The sequence below is a fragment of the Dermochelys coriacea genome, chromosome 2 (assembly GCF_009764565.3).
Source record: "Dermochelys coriacea isolate rDerCor1 chromosome 2, rDerCor1.pri.v4, whole genome shotgun sequence".
Classification (NCBI taxonomy): Eukaryota; Metazoa; Chordata; order Testudines; family Dermochelyidae; genus Dermochelys; species Dermochelys coriacea.
The window spans coordinates 195,740,357-195,758,839 of record NC_050069.1 but is presented as its reverse complement, the minus strand read 5'-3'; the positions used below and the strand labels follow the sequence as shown (position 1 = coordinate 195,758,839).

The following is an 18,483-nucleotide window of genomic DNA, read 5'->3' as shown; positions in this document are numbered from 1 at the left end:
AGATGAAAAGTTGATGATTTAGGAACAGTACTTTGCAAGGAAAGTATGTAGGTAGTCTGTTCTGTTTTATTTTGATTGAATGACTACCTTCTCCAAACGCTATAGACGGTCTTTGATTTTTGGAACATGTGAATTAACTACTACTCCACCTCTTGATGATTTGTTGAGCTGTGTGAGTGATGATGACATTGAATCTGTACAGTATAGTGCAAGTCCTGTAAGGCTGATAATTCTTAGTTCCTTAAGAGGAGAATCATTTTTAGTTGTGCATATAAACTGTATCATAGCAAGTCTATTTGACAGAAATAATTCTATAAATTATATGGGTTTCATGATGGTTTTTTAAATGTTTTAAACTTTCATTGTAATATATGCTTATGCAGACATCTGAAGAAATATCTAAATCATTATAATTAAATATCTAAGCAGAGTGGTTTTTTTTTTTTCCTTGACTTTTTCAGGGTACATTGCACCATGGAGTGGCAGGTTTTATTCACTGTGGGACACCGGGTAAGTAGGGATAGAGGACTTGTGAATTATGTCTTGTGGAAATATAAAACACACATGCTCCATCCCACCTTCCCATCAATAAAATCTCACATATAAATTTCCCACAAACTGTTTGGAGAGAGCATTTACATAACCTGTCTTGAAACTGTGACCAATATAGTTCCAAACGTGGACATTTTGCTGAGTTTTTCCCTTATTGACAATTGAGAGGGTATTCCTCAAAATGTTGCCTCTTTTAGATGTTTGTAGATAGGTAGTTGGCAACTTTTAAAACTATCGAGATTCTAACTTCTGTGGAACTCTTTCTTTGAACCAAAAAAGTATTCCCCAACTGAGATTTGAGACACTTGAGTCGATAACATACGGCATCGTTAAAAATGTTCCATTAACGTTTGGGGACAGATTTTTTTAAAAATAGGGCACCTTTAAGTTATACTTATGCAATATATGCAGACTTAGCAGACTTTGCACAAAACGTACATGAATCTTTAATGACAGTTATCTCTCACACAGGTTTTTAGCACTCATACATTTAGCATGCATCTGCAAATGTCCAGTCTGTTTGAATAATTCTGTTGGTACACATATGGGTATTTTAAACTATTTTTTAAAATTTAGTCCTTGAAAATGTTTTATATAGAATAATTAAACAGTCACTTAATGGTAAATCTGAGTAAAACTTACAAAAATATTTTACATACACGTAACCCTGGGTTTTCAGAACCCAAAGCAGTGGTAACTTAACTGTTTCACTCCAGGCAGTGTCAGTAATAAGCAATGGGAACACAGCACTTCCATCTGATGAAAGATTGATGCAAATAAGTATGCTTTTATCTAAAACTACTGTTTATTAGATTTAAGCACACGTATACATAAGCAATAGATTTAGGACATCCCAAATAATTACCTAAAATTTGAGATAGTATTATAATCAGCAGCAGGTCGGTGATGACCAGTCGCTTCCCTGCTGGGGAGTATAGTGTCAGGAAAAAGTCTCTCAGGATAGCTTCAGAGAACTGCTCCAAAGTACACTCCCTTGTATAGTCTTTTTATAACTAATTTTTACAAAACACATAGCGCATAGTGACTCCTACTGGATCATCACTTCTAATTTCAATCAACTACTTACCAAAGAAACGTTCCTAACAATCTTAGCTGTAATAAGCTTCTATACCAAAGGCACTCAAACTCAATGTCTGTCCACTTATTTTCTTTGTCTCATAATTTGTTGACTCTTCTCCCCTCCTCCCATTCTGATTAGCAGAAACTGCAAGCCTGCACCTAGTATTTGACTTTGCCTCAAAAAGCCCTGCTTGTCCAAATTAACTCTTAACTATTGGTGTTCTATTTTGTTAATTCATGGTGACTGAATGCACACAATAGGTCTTCTATTAGCTTGATCAAATTCTGGGGAAACACACCCCTCAATTCAGGGGTAACACCCCCTCTCCCCCCAGACTCTCACTCACATGGGGTTCTGTTTGTAGAACCAAGTTTTTAAGTTCTGTAGGAGTGGGGGGCACAAGAACTCAAGGTACCAGCAACCTGGGCTCTGCCAAATCATAATTACTGCCACATTTTACTGTAAAATGAATCAAACTGTACAAAGGGCATAAAGTCAGAACTCCTGTCATTAACAGTGCACTCAAGCGCATGTAAAGAACAGGCTTGCTTTCTTCTATGCCCTTAAATGGAGTGAGCTGTGTAGAGTCAGCCTTTCACTAGTAGGGCTTGTCTACATTAGAAAATTATATTGTCAGAACACATTAACGCAATATTAAACATGACTTAGTTGTCTTTGTAGACAAAGAACTGTTCAGCATCGTGTCATGCGGTAGTGTTTAACCCTAGAGCAGACCACAATTAAAAGACATAATATTAAACACAATTTGGCCTACTCTGCACTGAGTATTTAACACACACATAATTTCTTAGTGTAGACAAGGCCAAAGCCTCAGTGCCAAAATGGATGTGAGGCCATCAGGAACTGCATCATTTATATATGTAAAGGCTGACCTCAGTAGCTAACATTGATAACTTAAGGCACTGAGAAAATTGGAAAGAGGAGAGCTCTTTGAAACTATCTGCAGCAAGAACTTAAGGGGATGTGCTACAAATCAATCAATTGGTCAGATGTATTATGAATTTCCAAAATTAAAAATGGCTTGTATAGCAGCATGAGTATTTGATTCTATTGAATTTGGTTTAGCATTTAGCCAGGGGACAGAACGAAACACTTTAATACCTTTTGATTCCACAAAATTAGTCCTTAATATTGGGGTTAAAAAATAAATGTGCCCAAACTGTCTCTGTCTTGACTATCATAAGATATGAGACCATATTATGTATAGAAAAGGTGCCTTAAATTTCTGCTGAATAAAGTCTTAACCTTTTAAATTAAAATGTTTACTTTTAAATTTGCTTCAGAATTCTGATTTATACAATTTTGGCAACTTCATCATTTCAAAATAATTTGAACTGAATTTTTTTTAAACAAGGTATGCGAAAATTCACATCCCGATCATTGCCTCTGTGTCTGAGCATCAGCCTACAACATGGGTTTCCTTCTTTTTTGATCTACATATTCTCGTGTGTACTTTCCCAGCAGGGCTGTGGTTCTGTATCAAAAACATCAATGATGAAAGAGTCTTTGGTAAGAACATATTCAAAAATTATTTTCTAGAATTTTGTCTTCATCAAAGTTCTGCTTCATTTGGTGTACTTTGCATCCCATAATAAAACTGGTATGCATTTTGTATCAGAAGAAGGCTTCAACAACTGTGGATGTTGGATAAAGACACTTTTGTAAAGTTTGCTGTTGCCACATAGCATTGAACACAATTTATAGCAATTTGATTTACTGGAAATGATAAAATATTTTCCAAGAGATATTACTGAAAATACTGAATTTCTTAATATGGATCAATTTACCAGCCAAAATCAGGGCTTTCAGGGCCCCTTCATGCTGCTCCAGCCCCTTTGATCCAGCATGAAAGGGGCCAGAGTGCGGGGGTGGGGAACCTCATTTTTTAGTTAATACTTAAATCATATCATCCCTTAGTGAATTTCAGTATTTCCAAATTAAACTCGTGACAGTCTGGAACAATTTCCATTGCAGATCTCCTTTTCTATAAACAATAAATTGTTAAAATTTATGAGACAGTCTACATGGTTTAAACTGTCCTAGCAACGATGTCTAAATGATAGTTGCTGAAACAATTTCCCTGCCCAGTGTACACAGGGGCATTTTTTTCTTGTGAAAAGTGCTCTTACTATTATAAAAGCATTCGGTAATGATAACATTATTCTGCTGGGGGACAAGGGAGGGGGTTACCTTACAACATTGCTAGAAAAACCATGTTTAAGCAGTTGGAGGTATGTGCTTGGAATTGAAATGCTGACAACCCCCTGTACATTTGCAAAATCTCGTGGAGTGATTATATATGTCATGACTTACATTCACATCAGTTTTTATATAATTCCTTACAACTTGTAACCTGATTTTTGTTTCAGCAAAATATCCATTCTGCTATATTTTTATCAAATGAAATGACACAATTTTCTTCCTTCTACCAGTTCATTTAGAGCACATTTTTGGTGAGATACCACAAGCTATTAATGAATATCAAAACTGGGCTTTAATTCTCACTAAAAGCTGCAAAGTTAGATTTTGAAGAAGCCTTTTGGGGATAAAAGGATGTATGTAGATGTAACAGTCTTTTTGTAAACTATTCAATAAGAGCTTTTTACAATATTTAACGAGATGTGTGCTATAAATGTGCATTATATACCAAGATGCTGTCAACCCCATTTAGGGGATATTATCTTTATTTCTGAGGCTAATTTAATGACATAGTAATTTCTTCTGAGAATAGCTAAATGTCATTGGTGGACTTCTGTCTCTGCAGTCGCTTTGTATGCAATCAGTGCTGTTTACTTTGCTGGTGTGATGGTTCGTCTGATGTTGACTTTGACTCCAGTGGTCTGTATGCTGTCAGCAATTGCTTTCTCCAATGTGTTTGAGCACTATTTGGGTGATGACATGAAGAGGGAAAATCCACCAATAGAAGACAGCAGTGATGAGGATGACAAAAGAAACCCAGGCAACCTGTATGACAAGGTGAGCAAAAGAGATTCTGAGGCAGTGCTGATATATCCTTATGCTCTGTTATACTAAGCATTACAGATCTTTCATTGGCCTTCATAACAAGGAGCAATATAATCTGAGGTTCAAAGCTTCAACATCAGAGCTTTGACAGGCTGAATTTCTTCTTCTTAAAGCAAGGATTGCTGCAGTCTGATAAGGCATTATTTTTAAAAGGATATAGGACCTCGTGGGATTGTCAGTTCTTGGATGAGAAGTCCTGTACATGTGTGAAGCATTATTACTAATTTAAACAAGATGCCCTATACACTTCTACTGGATTCTAATTTTAAATGTTCAATTTTATATATTTTATATGAGACCTGTGCAGCATAGGGGGTGGTTCTTACTCCTTTTATCTCTGATCCCTTGTAAAGTACAGAGGGATTTGGACTTAACAAACACACTGACTTCATTCTTAAAAGTTTGATAAAACTATCAACCTTGTCTTGAGAGGCACAACAGTGGAAAAAGCAGGAGGCTGCTGGTCAGGATAGAGGTGCAGAGGAGCTTGTATCTCCCTGCACTGAGTGTTTTAACTCAGTGTGCAGACTCTGATCTGGAATTCCAAATACACACACTTACAAAAATAAAATTGCATTGCAGGTTTTTTTCCTACTCTAGCTATTTCTGGGAAATACCCTGGATGTCAGAACATAGCCTGTTTTTTCCCAGTATATTTTACAGCTGTCTATAAACTACTGTTATAGGTCTTGATCACTGACATCAAAGAATTCAATATTAACGCTTAGAACAGACACCCACCAATAAGATACCGCAGTCACCAAAGTGTAACCATTTGGGAGTCCATGTATTTGGTCCTTCTTCCCAGAATTGTAGTATTGGACGTTCATTTTCCCAAAGGATTAGCCGTACAGATTCTATCTTGTCACCCATTTCAGTGTGTACATGAGGGCACTGAAGGACAATATGCTTTCAAAGCATACTATCAGTACGTTGATAACTCTGAATTAAGGGCCTGACTGAAAGCCTGTTGAAGTCAGTGGAAGGACTCCAGTTGACATCAGTTGGTTTTGGATCAGGGTTTGAATCTTCTTTACAGCAAAACTTAATTCTGCAGTCTCACTACTCTCCCCCGCTTGCCCCAGAAACTAAATGCAGACTGACTCGAGCTCAAACCTTACAAGACTACAAACCTGCTTGTTGATAGGGAAAAGCATTTAGAGGAATTAGGTGGATTAGTGTTACAAGTGTACCATTTATTGATGGCATACGCTTACGTAATACCAGGATAATTTGTAAACTGGGAGTTCTATCAGATCCATCATGGCTCTGATGGAGTTGTGGTAGCCCCGTAATGCTTGTCCTATCTGCGTCTAGCTAGGAGCTGTAATTGTTGCTGTCGTTTATATGGACTTAGTGATGCTCAGACCTGCCTTTGTTATCTCTGGGTAATGTACCCTGCTTAGGGCTACATTTGAAGCTTCAGCTATGAAGAATGTATAGGTGTTTCCTTGCCAGCACAAATTTGACATTAATTTGCCAAATAGTTTCAGCTAAAAAAAATTTCAGGACTTGGATGCCATTCACCAAATGGCTGTAGGAAGAGAAGGTGGTGGCGGTGGTGACAGCCACCTTCTTAGAAATTTCAGCCTACTGGTGAAGGCATTCACCTGGGATGTGGGAGACTCATCTTTCCACTGACTTCAGTGGTCTTTGAATCTGGCCCTTAGCTCAGAGTTATCAGGGTTCTTGTTCAGTCTTTCCTGTTGAAGCTGTTCCACTGTGGATAAATTAAGCCATTGGAGGAGGGCCTTGAACTTGGGTCTTCCACATCTAAGGTGAGTGCCTTACCACCAGACTTTAGAGTCGTTCTCCCTGTCTTCCCCTGGAATTCATTGTCATTCACAGTGGAAATGCATAGTTCTTTGACCAGAGAATGACACTGTAGTCAAGCACCCATTTCTAATCTCTTTAGTGCTCAGACCCATTTTCGTCACAGGAGTTATTCACCTGGGACAAACTTCAGAAGTGTCTAAGCAACTTAAAAGTCTAAGTCCTATTGAAATTCAGTTTTACCCCTGGAGATTATGTAGCAGTCTAAGAGTTAAAGAAAAATGTATTTAGTGTTTTTTGGCTTCACTGGAGAGCGTTTCCCAAACCAGAAAGTGATGTGCAAGCTATAACACAATTACAAGCTTGCTGAATTGAAGTCAGGATATTTCAGAGTATTTTATTTGCCATACAAATGTTTTGTTTTTGTTTTTAAATAGCAAAAACTTGCCATTATTTTCTCTCAAATACAGTGAAAAATAAAGGATTATATATTTTATGGAAAGATCATCTTCATAAACCTTACATTGCCTTTTTCATGCTGATGAGGAAGATGGCAGCACGTGGCTTCTTGATATTAGTGGCTTTGGTTAACTTTGTATTGTAACACAGGAGACTTGGTTATCTTTCCTTTACCTTTTTTTTTTTTTTTTTTCCCTTGCAGCAAATATATACCCACTTCTTTCCCTCACCTCACCCTGCCTCAAAAAGGTATTTAGGCCTCCTCTTTCCTTTCTCATATCTAAAACAAATGAGAACACACAAAGAGGTTCTTGTTTTTCTGAGGCAGAATTCAGAAACCCATGATATTCTCTGAACGTTTATAAAGCTAACCAAAATACCGTGCAAGAGGAATATTTCCTATCTACCCTTAACAATGGCAAGCTTTGTTTTTTGTAACTCTTCTCAACTACAGAGTCCTTATTTTCACCTCTTAGTTTGCCCTACACTCAACTGTCACCTCAGCGAGGCTCTGAAGTGTGATCTGATGTGAGCATTTTATGCTATTAAGGAAGATTTTAGATGAATAATTCATTTTATATGGTGCTGGATGTAAAAATCTCCCTGTACATACTCAGATTTGGAGAACTACTTTATTGATCTTTTTATTTACATGATATTGTGAGTTGGCAATGGTGTAGAGAAAGCTATTGGGTCCATTGCCAGAAAAACATTTTGTATCTAAGCTGCTGTAATAGTTCAATTTGTGTTTATTCAGGCAGGTAAAGTGAGGAAACACGTATCTGAACAGGAAAAAACAGAAGAAGGATTGGGTCCCAACATCAAGAGTATTGTTACTATGTTGATGCTGATGTTGTTGATGATGTTTGCTGTCCACTGCACTTGGGTAACTAGCAATGCATACTCCAGTCCTAGTGTTGTTCTGGCTTCATACAATCATGATGGGTAAGAAAGCACTGCATATTTGAAAGTAATTTCTAAAGGACATTTAAAAAAAAAAAAGTTGGTGGGCTCATGGGATTGGTATCTCAAGATTTTTGGCTTCCCTTTCAGCTTCTTTCATTCTATTTCTGTAATCTCAGATGTGACCTAAATGTCCAATTTCTAATTCTCTCCCCCCTACCCCCAAAATCCCAACAAAATGGTAAAACTAGTTTTATGTAGTGAGAAGTAAAAACATCAAAATACTTGACTGACTTTTAATTTAAGAACAATATATGTAAGCTAGCTTGTGTTTATGGATAATGTAAAAAATGCACATAGTTCATCCAAGTATAAACTCTGTACTTGAATATACTGTTCAAAATAGTTTTGTCACCTCTTCAAAAGTTGCTTGTTTTCTGACTAGCCAGCTGTCATCAGATTAATCAAATCTCTGAGTGCATGTAATCAGCAAACTTACTTTAGAAGAATTGTGTGCATATGCAGATTGTTTTGAGCATAGATTTATATCTCCACAAAGCAGTAGCCACCTAGTGGTTAAATTGACACCAACATTAGTTTGAATATAGACTAAACTGATGCTTCTGTTTCAGCACTCGGAACATCCTGGATGATTTCAGAGAGGCATACTATTGGCTAAGACAAAATACAGATGAACATGCTAGAGTAATGTCTTGGTGGGACTATGGCTATCAGATAGCAGGAATGGCCAATCGGACTACTTTAGTTGATAACAATACCTGGAACAACAGCCACATAGCTCTGGTAAGGAAGTAGTTTTATATACTCAGAGGTTAAAAACATCAAAATATCTGGCTGACTTTTACTCTAAAAACAATTTGTAAGTTGTTTATGCATAGCGTGGATTTAAGAGAATTGCTATAGAATGAGGGCTGGAAGGAGCACAGAAAGGTTTGGCATATATTAGAACTCCAGTGTGAAAGATTGCTTTCCAAATTAAAGGATTAAAATGTTTTTAATTCACATACAAAATATCTAAATCTAAATGGTATGATCAAAATATGGAAACAGTGGTGCTGATTCATTTTTGGAGTACATTGAGGTAAAAAAATACATGCTGCAACTAGATTATCATGGAGCAAAATTATTAGACACTAGAACTGGGTAAACTTGAAATCTAATTTAGTAGTTGATTTTTTTCCCCCTTAAATTTATCTTTAAATAAAAGATTATTCTGGGAATTAAGACTGTGCATCAAAATAGGGAAATGTAAATTTATAGATACCTAAACTTGAAGCCCTCCCACAACATAACTCCTTCTGGCAGTTTCCTGTTCCTCTTGTAGTTCCTAGAGCCTCCTAGCTGCTACGTGGGTGGGTGGGTTGGTTGGTCGCTGCTAATGTAGCCCTCCCTGAACTCTGTTTTTGAGTCACTTTCCCCAGTTGTTAGCTCCACAACTGGTCATCTGCTATTCAGTTTTGCTAAGCAGCATTAAAGTAAAATTGATCTACTTCATCAGTTTCACTGCTGCCTACTAGATTCTGAATAGCTCTCTGAGAACTGACAAGTTTCAGATAAGTTTTTACTCAGCTGAAACTTGGAAAAGCTCTGAGCAGCAACAGAGGCACTAGAGCTGTCTGTGCAGACTCAGGAAGACCAGTATATCAGTCACATATGGTTAAAAATTGGAATGTTTTTCTTCAGAATTGCAAGGGATAGGCACAATTTATATTGTCCTTTCCCCAACCTCCCTGCACTCACTGGTGGTGGGAAGCGGAGCGCCGCAGCTGGGAGGTGGCAGAGTGGAGTGGGCTGGGGCCATGTTGCTCTGCTTCCCACCGCTCCTGGTGAGTGCCTGTCAGGGGGAGAGGAGTGTGGATAGGGGTCAGAGCAGTCGGGACAGGGAGCAGGGGGGGTTGGGTAGGGGGTGGGGTTCTAGGGGTGATTAGGGACAGGGGGTCTCTAGAGGGGGCGGTCAGGGAACAAAGAACAGGGCGGGGGCCAAAGCAGGTTTGATATAACACAGTCTCACTTATAACACGGTGAGATTTTTGTCTCTCGAGGACCGTGTTATATCAGGGTAGAGGTGTATTACCTTTTGACCTAAAACTTATCTGTAGTGTTTGAACTTTAAGAGCTTGGCTTGGTGAGGTGTTTTTGTTTTTGTTTGTTGGGTTTTTTTTTTTGTTTTTTTAACTTAAATGACTCGACCCTGTAAATCTAACGGGGGAGAACAGAAAGTGAAGAGAGACACACAAATTCCTACCCCTCTCTGCAACATTTGCTTTTTGGTTATGTAGGCATACTGATCTCAATGAAAGTGAAAAATGGAAAATTAAGTTGCATGTTAAAGAATTTCTGTTAATTTGAAGTTAACACAACTCTTTTTAAAATGTTTTTCATTGTGCACTGGGCCACCCTGCTGGACAGCATCTCCTTTATCTGTTGGCAATTCAAATGTAGTTTGAAGAAGCAGTAGGAGAGCAAACCAAGTTGTATAATAACTGTCCTATATACGCTAAAGATCAGTCCAAAAGATACCAGTTTTTCCCATGAAGAATAAAATTAATTTTCATAAGGATTGGGTTCTTCAGTTTCCAAATAAATGGAGGAATAATGAGTTTTCTTTGTAGAGAATGAGATGAACAAGGTCTGTGAAGGGTAAATGCATATGTTCTGGACCAGAGCCTCAGCTTGTGTTAAGTTGTATAGCTCCATTGACTTCAGTAGAGCTTCAGTTATTTACATCAGCTGAGGATCTGGCCCTTTAGCTTGCTGATAAGCAATTGTACAGATACTAAAATATTTGTGCCTATAATATTGTAGGTGGGAAAAGCAATGTCATCAAATGAGACAGCAGCATATGAGATCATGAGGAGTCTGGATGTGGATTATGTTTTAATTATTTTTGGAGGTGTGATTGGCTACTCTGGTGATGATATCAACAAGTTCTTGTGGATGGTGAGAATAGCAGAGGGCGAGCATCCCAAAGATATCCGGGTAAGTGGAAATGTAAACAACAGATCTAGGAGTAGTGTGTTCTTGACAAAATACAATATTTCTGTTGGATCAATTTTTTGGTACCATGGGGCAATATCTTATCTCGAATCCCATCATTAACTAAAATATCACTTTTCTGGTGTGACCTTAATCACAAGGGGGAAATCTATATGTTTTATTACTATTTTATTTGATAAAATGTGTTAAATGATAGGGTTTTTTTAGGATTCTTTCACATTTGGATGGCAGTGAGTGATAGTCCACTGCCTTTCAATATATATGGTCTTGAAGGGTCAGTCATTTTAAAACTTAACGTTTTGTAGCATGGTTCAGCTATTGAATTGAAGACTGCTACTGAAAGCACAGGGTATCTACTGTAATAGCCTGTGTGTGGGTCACAGTGTGACCATTGAGCTTTTAACTGAATTGCCAAACGGATGTTCTGAACATTTAAATAGTTACTGTTAAGCAGCTGTTTTTTTTAGTTTTTATACTACAGTTCCAGGAAATGAATTTCTACCACACTGAACTATGGGCTAATAGGAGGGTAAAAGGATTTTACTTATATTGTAGAGTAGGGAATATCCACATTTTCTAAATCAAGATGCAAGTTCTGCCGTTCTTGAATGCTGCAGGAGAAGACAAGCAACAGTCTTAGTAGACAAAAGAAAATGTTAAAATGTTGTAAAGTAAGCAGATGTAAGGGAGCAAAATTGAAGCACCTGTCCAGGGACGGTAACCACGGCCTTTGCGTGACTTTTTTTATGTATTTGTTGTTCTACACGATCAGTAATTCCATTTCCTAAATGTTAAAATGTGTGGTTTCAGGTGTGTTGTATATACAATCTATATATATCTATATCTATATCTATGTATATACAATCTATATATATATATCACAATAACCACACACCTACTTACGTTATTCCAGAATAATTAATAGTAGTTCAGGTGCATAAAGCATAAAATACTAATTTTGGTAGATGCCCAACTAAATTATACACCTCCTTATGATCAAAATATCAGAATATTGGTGTTCTCCAAGAATTGTTTACTATAGAAATACTTGCAGCAACAAGAGTTGTGTACATCTACGTATAATAAATGGATTAGCAAGATCATGTCAGCTGGAGGGTAAATCGGTTCAGTAAAACTGATGGTACACAACCACTGTGCCTTAGTTACACAGCTGTTATGCTATAGTTAAGGTTGAGCATCACTTTCTGTTTAAAGGACAACTTCCCTTATATGTATATTTAAAATACAGAAGACAGTTTACACACTTTATCAAATCCCATCAGTGTGAGTCTTGTGGAAGAGGGAATGAGACTTCCTTGTTTTTTGTTTTTTTTTTTGTTTGTTTTGTTTTTTTTTTAGGAAAGTGACTACTTCACTCCACAGGGAGAGTTCCGTGTAGACAAGGCAGGTTCTCCAACGTTGCTGAACTGCCTCATGTATAAAATGTCCTATTACAGATTTGGAGAAATGCAGGTTAGTGGTATCTGGAACTTTTCCACTTATTTTTTTTTCAGCTCATCAGTCATTCGTAGTCTGCTCATTCAGTGTCAGCACCAGCCCCCTGTCATTTATCAGTCACTTATTAAAACCCCCTGATATGCCTCTGTCATGTCCTAGGTACATAGCATCCTGCTAGGTCTCTACAGTTATTCTAAATGGTATTGAAAACATTTGCTTGTAGAAGGACTTCTCAGTAGCATCTGTTGTGTTTGACACCAATAAACTGTCTGCTTGGGCCATGTAGGGTAGAGGGTTATAGAATTGCTTTTCAGATCCATATATTTGTTTCGGCTAAAATGAACTCCTACATCAGCTACATGCCTCTAAACTTAGTCTACAGTTTCCACCACTGGAGAATACAGTTCCCTGGGAGATGAGATCACAACTTTGTAAGGATGAGGTTATCACTAGTATCTCTGAAAGTATAAAAATCTGCCATTTGTTAACTTTGAGATTTCTTATTTTTAATCCAATACTACACAAATAGGCATTGAAGAAAGAAAGGTAACTTGAAGTATGGAATTGAATCGCTTCAAATGAAACTTGAATTGCACGAGAATGGAAATGTCTTGGAGAAGAGGTTATGCTAAATAGATCCCCCTTTTTATTTTATTTGAATGAGACACAGGGCCAAGAAAACTACTGTTGTCATCTTGATTTTTTTTTTTTATTGAATGTTAGCTTTCATTCTGCTAGTGAAGTGCTGGAAATCAGTGCTATCTTAATTTTTAAAGCTAATGTCACACTTTTGCAAATTTATTACCACGGTATGTAATCTTTTATTTGCTCTAGCAGTACTAGTGCTGTTCTCTAGGCTTTATCTTGGACCCTTTGCTGCTGCTTTGTATTCATCTCTTGCCAAGGGCAGACGTTTGAATTTAGTTATTCACTGTAAGCAGTAATCTTCCTGAAGAGTTACACTTCGTTATTCTTTTTATGCCAGTTTTTCATTTGTGTGGAACCGTGCTTAAATACTTTCCATAAACAAATAAATTACCTGTTCTCTTCCCCAGACTTTGACACTAAGGGTCACATTGACACCCTGCTAAGACCTAAAGGCTTCAGCTAATTCTCACAAATGTGTCTGAACTATTTGTTTGATAGCTGTTTCTCCTCCAACCACTTCCCCCTTGGAATGGCATTTAGCATAAATTAAGATTTACATCTGTGAATAAAGTTTATTAATTCCTTTTCCATTTTTCCCATCTGCTACTTGCCTTATTTTATTTTATTCTATTCTGTTCTTTTTCCTGTTCCCCTTTTGAATGCCCTTCCATTTCTGATACACAGCACTAAATTCATTATTCATATAAGTGGGTAGAACTCTAGGATCAGTGGTCCTTATGCCTGTTTAACTTCAGGACTGACTTTGGCATATAGAGCCAATGCAAGGAAGTTTGGACATGTAGTTTCATACTCTTCCACGCAATTTTCATTGTAAAGAGAGGACAGGAAGAAAGCATCCATGTTTATAAGGCACTGCAGGCCTTTGCACTTTGGACATTCATGCTCACCTGTCATTGTTCTTGTTTCCTTTCTGAATAAAGAAATAAGACTCCTCACTGACACAGGTGACTTGGGTCATTTGCAGAAGACATAATACAAGTATCAGTCATTTGATCAGTTTCCAGTTGTCAGAACTAGTTGAGCTCTAGTTTTGCTGACTAACAAAAAGCTGTTGCTTCAAGATTTTCTGAACAGTAATGTTTAGACATTGCACAGAAAATATTCTCTTCAGATTTTTTTTTTCCCATTAAAACAGTTTAGGTCTAGCCCAGGGAATGGTTGCATGTGGAGCACAGCTCAGTTAGCTGTGATGCATTTCATATTTTTTTCCAAATTGATGTGTAACATTAACTTTATAGCTGGATTTTCGGACACCTCCAGGATTTGATCGCACACGCAATGCTGAGATCGGCAACAAGGACATTAAATTCAAACATTTGGAGGAAGCCTTTACATCAGAGCATTGGCTTGTAAGAATATACAAAGTGAAAGAACTAGACAACAGAGAGACATTGGACCATAAACCTAGAGTAACCAACGTTTTACCAAAACAGAAGTATTTGTCAAAGAAGGTGGGTTCCCAGTGAAGTAACTCAAAAAGGGCAACAAACTGTTTTTTGTTTTTAACAATAAATCACATAGCTGGTGAGTTATATACTGGTATTTCCACTAGCCAGATATTTTTATGAATACACTTCATTCATATTAATCTCCAGTATCAGACCTGCCTGCTGGTAATAATTGTTAATTTACTGTCTGCTTAACCTGTGAGCATGTGAAGACACAAGGATAGATCTATTTTTTTTTTTTTTTTTTTTTTGACAGTGTTGCTGACTGGCAATAGACTGTGTCACTGGCTGTTACAAATCTTAAACAGCTCCATGTAAATAGAAGTATATTCTCCAAAGTGCATCAATCATGTTTCAATAACTGGCTCACCAAGTAAAAAAAAAACAATGTGGACATTGCTTTCTGAACCTGTTTGTAAATAGTGATGCCTAGAAGTTTCAAAATGACATTTTTTGTATGAAATAAATTAAATCTGAACCTTTTGTTGATGGAACTTAAGTGTCTGGCTTCTTACTCTTTGAAAACACCTCACTTAAAATGTTCCTTTTTTTAAACACATTTCATATTTTGGTCTTGGTGTGTTTGTCTATTATAGTGGAGTGTTGGGGGGGAGTAGGGTGTTGTAGAGGAAGTGAAAGGAAAAATCTTTCAAAGCAGTTGACAGCCCTGTGCTTTATTTCTTGAAAATGCAGTGATTTATCCCAAGTAGGAGTCCCAGATCTTATCAAGTGAACAATGATAGTACAACTAGTAAATTAGTGCATAACATACAATTATTATGGATACTTTATGGGTACAAAGTGTTAGAACAGATTTTACCAGTGTCTATAAGGTGCTTTGGTGGCACAGTCCAATTAGACTGTAATTGGATTGGGTAGAAAGGAATCTATTTTGAACCATTTCACTTGTAATTGCCTTTAGAGTTGAAATCATAATTTAATGCTAAACATGAATATTTTAAATTAGCCTTTGTTGCCACTGGGCCTGGAACTTCCAGTTTTTTCAGTTTAAACGTTATAATAAAGTGCCAGTTGCAGTTTGCACTTGGAACACCTGAAATTCAAGTTGTAGTATTGACATTGTTCTGGTCTGACAGCTTCTGAAGTCCCCCATTAATAATAAACCTAATCATACTTCTGTCAGCTGTATTCCTTCAAGCTGAACAACCCCTTTGTTCTCAAGCTAGGACAGGATAAAAGTGTGGTCAGCATTTGGATGAGATATGTAAATTCTATAAACGTCTCCATTAATTATCAGTGAACCAGCAGGTTGCTAGGGTGCAAATGCAGCCAGGTGTCTTTAGATAAAGCCTAAAACAGCCTTAAAGGATCTTTTGTAACTATTTGAGCAGTATCTTCCTGGCCAGCCTCCAACATGTAAAATTATTCTGTCCACATGAACCCCTGAAAATTCAACATATATTAGCTTAAGCTGTTTATGTACAGTGCCTGTGCATGGTTACACAGTTATCAGTAGTAGATGAATTTATATGTATACTTGTCATATCAGTTGGTAAAATGAAAGGTGCACTCAAATTGTTAGTCAATCTCTCTGCTTCCCAGCTTCTTAAAGGGATGTAGTTTCTATTTCTCTTTGTCAGTGGCCTGTAGGTGAGCCTGACAAGCAAATTGCATGTAAAATGTGCTGGAGCAGCTGCACTTTGTATTCTGTCTTTGGGATAAATTAAATACACAATCTGACTATATCTATGGAGAGCATAAACAAATACAAACAGTGAAAATAACTCTTTACTACATTAGTCCCTTCATTAAAATAAGTATCTGCTCAGCCTAAAATTTGGGACATCAAACAGAAAATTAAACTAGCCCTCTTTGCTCATTTAATGTCATCTTAGGGGATAAAAAGGCTAGAACTCCCTTACCTGCTTCTTAAGTTTTTGTGTACATTTATTCCTTGAAATCAGAGATGTTAATATTTGCTCTAATACAGTACATCAATAATATAGGACATAAGTTATCATGCTCTGTTTATACTAAACTACAATTCTGTGGGTGATAGACTTAACCTAGTCATCCTTTCAAAGATGAGAAGACTGTTACCCAATGCACAGTTCTCTGGAAACTTCATTTCCAACTTTGAGACTAACCTTCTCCACTGTTCTAATGTCATTTTTGCCATGTCCCTAATCAAGCTGAATTACAATCAGAACAGCTCTGCAGACAGGGCTATGCGTGACAGACTTGTGAATCTTGCAATAAAGGGCTTTTCATATAACTTTATAAAAGGGGAAGATGTTGGGTTTGTTTGGGTTTTATTTAGCCTGAGGCTAGTCTGCCATATGTTTAACAGTTTTAAAATAAAAGGACAATATGAAGTAGTTTAGGCCCACTATCTAAACTTACGTCCCCAAAAAAAAAGTCCAAAGAGTGAAGTGCCTCATTACAGTGTAAATATTAGAGCATTATAATTAACTAATACAATGTATTCTGTTTTTCTTTTTAGACTGCCAAAAGGAAGCGGGGCTACATTAAGAATAAACTAATTTTAAAGAAAGGCAAGAGACCCAACAGGAAGACAGTTTAAATACACTGTTCTGATTGCTAATATGAAGCAGTTGTCCTTGCGATAACCAGTCTTTGCCTTTAGCTCAAGTCATGTTTCACAGCAACATGAGGGTACAGAACCATCATTGGTCCAGATTATTGTACAAAATTTTCAGGCAATGTCTGATTTAAAAAATGTTGGCTTATTGAGAACAGCTGTTTTAGATTTGTAATGTGAAGCAAGACAGAGCTGCTGTCCAAGTCTAGCAGCAGATTTTTTTTTTCTTGGTACATATTATCCTTCACATCTGTTGAGAATCTGGACTGATTGCACCAAAGAACCCTCTAATTTGGTCCTTGGCACATGTATACTTGTCAACTTAAAAAAACAAAACAAAAACCCTTCAGCTGAATAAGCAATATGTAATGTAAACTGGAATGGTGACAACTGTAAAGTGACTAGTTTTTCCAACCTGTTGATTTTTTTAAAACAATTAAGAGACTAGATCTTTGTAATTCAGCTATTAGAAAACACAGATTACTCTCCCTTCTAGTATTTATTTACAGGGGTTCATTAAATGTACTTTTTCTATTGCTGTAAGTTTTTTGGTCTGGATTGTAAGAGGCAAGCTACATTTTCACAAATAACTGGACATATTACAGTAATTGGATGATACAGTTTAAATTGAACAAGCTGCTTTTGTTTAAAAAATTGCTGTATTGCTGCCTTACACAGCACAAATCTTGTATAATGTAGATGTAAGGGCTAAATTTGTATCCTCCTGAAAATCTGAAGCAACATTAATGAATGCTATTGAGCACCACAGCTGGTGTTTCAGAACTAAAGTTAAACTAATTTTGTGAAATGTGTACATGGTAAAATAAGTATACTTTTTTTAAAGTTTAAAAAAAGGTTGACAAGTATACAAAATTCCCCTTTCTGTGGCTATTCGGAGAGGTAGAGGCTTTATAAACCCCAACCTACCTTGTTTTGGGGGAAAGGATTGTTTTTTCTCTGCATTTTTATTTAGAGTGCTTAATCAGTTGATGAAACTTCTGCTTTAATGCTATTTTGCTTTTTATTTTTTTTAAGTGACAATTGTCAAGTTAAATGCACTAAAATATAAATGGAGATTGAACATGTTCACTTTCCAGCTATAGGAAACTTTATACAGACTTGAAAAATTTCTTGTTCTTTCAATACAGTGAAAGAGGGGTTTTTTTTTTGCTGTTTGTTTTCCTGCCACAGGATGCAAATCTAATTTACACCAGAAGTATTGGTGTAAAATGTAGAATAGTATGTACCTTTCATGAAGAAAATGTAAATTTACAATATTGAGTGAGAATGTTACTGCTGATTTTTCCCAAGATGTAGAATATTTTTTGATTTGTAAACTCCTTTTTGATCTTAATGGTTCTTTTACAGACCAGTATTACAGCTGCAACATTTTCACAAAACTAAAAACCCTTTGCCCTTTTTGAGATTTCAATTTACTTTGTTGCTTTAAAGCTCAATGCAGACCAGTTGTTAACAATAGGGGGAAAATAAAGTTAATTCAAGTTTTGTGTTAA

General features: G+C 36.7%; 1 protein-coding gene across 2 annotated transcripts in view; it reads left to right on the top strand.

Moving 5' to 3' along the window:
* The window catches only part of STT3B (STT3 oligosaccharyltransferase complex catalytic subunit B), a 72,961-nt gene extending 54,478 nt beyond the window's left edge, over positions 1–18,483 (top strand). The window contains exons 8-16 of one of the 2 annotated variants that reach the window (XM_038389558.2): positions 462–510; positions 3,009–3,163; positions 4,419–4,630; positions 7,668–7,855; positions 8,446–8,617; positions 10,640–10,813; positions 12,191–12,304; positions 14,197–14,409; positions 16,871–18,483. In XM_038389558.2, the coding sequence (XP_038245486.1) occupies positions 462–510; positions 3,009–3,163; positions 4,419–4,630; positions 7,668–7,855; positions 8,446–8,617; positions 10,640–10,813; positions 12,191–12,304; positions 14,197–14,409; positions 16,871–16,951 (1,358 nt within the window). In that variant the 3' untranslated portion in view covers positions 16,952–18,483. The remainder of the gene's footprint in view (positions 1–461; positions 511–3,008; positions 3,164–4,418; positions 4,631–7,667; positions 7,856–8,445; positions 8,618–10,639; positions 10,814–12,190; positions 12,305–14,196; positions 14,410–16,870) is intronic. The other variant, XM_043508990.1, reaches the window with a different exon arrangement.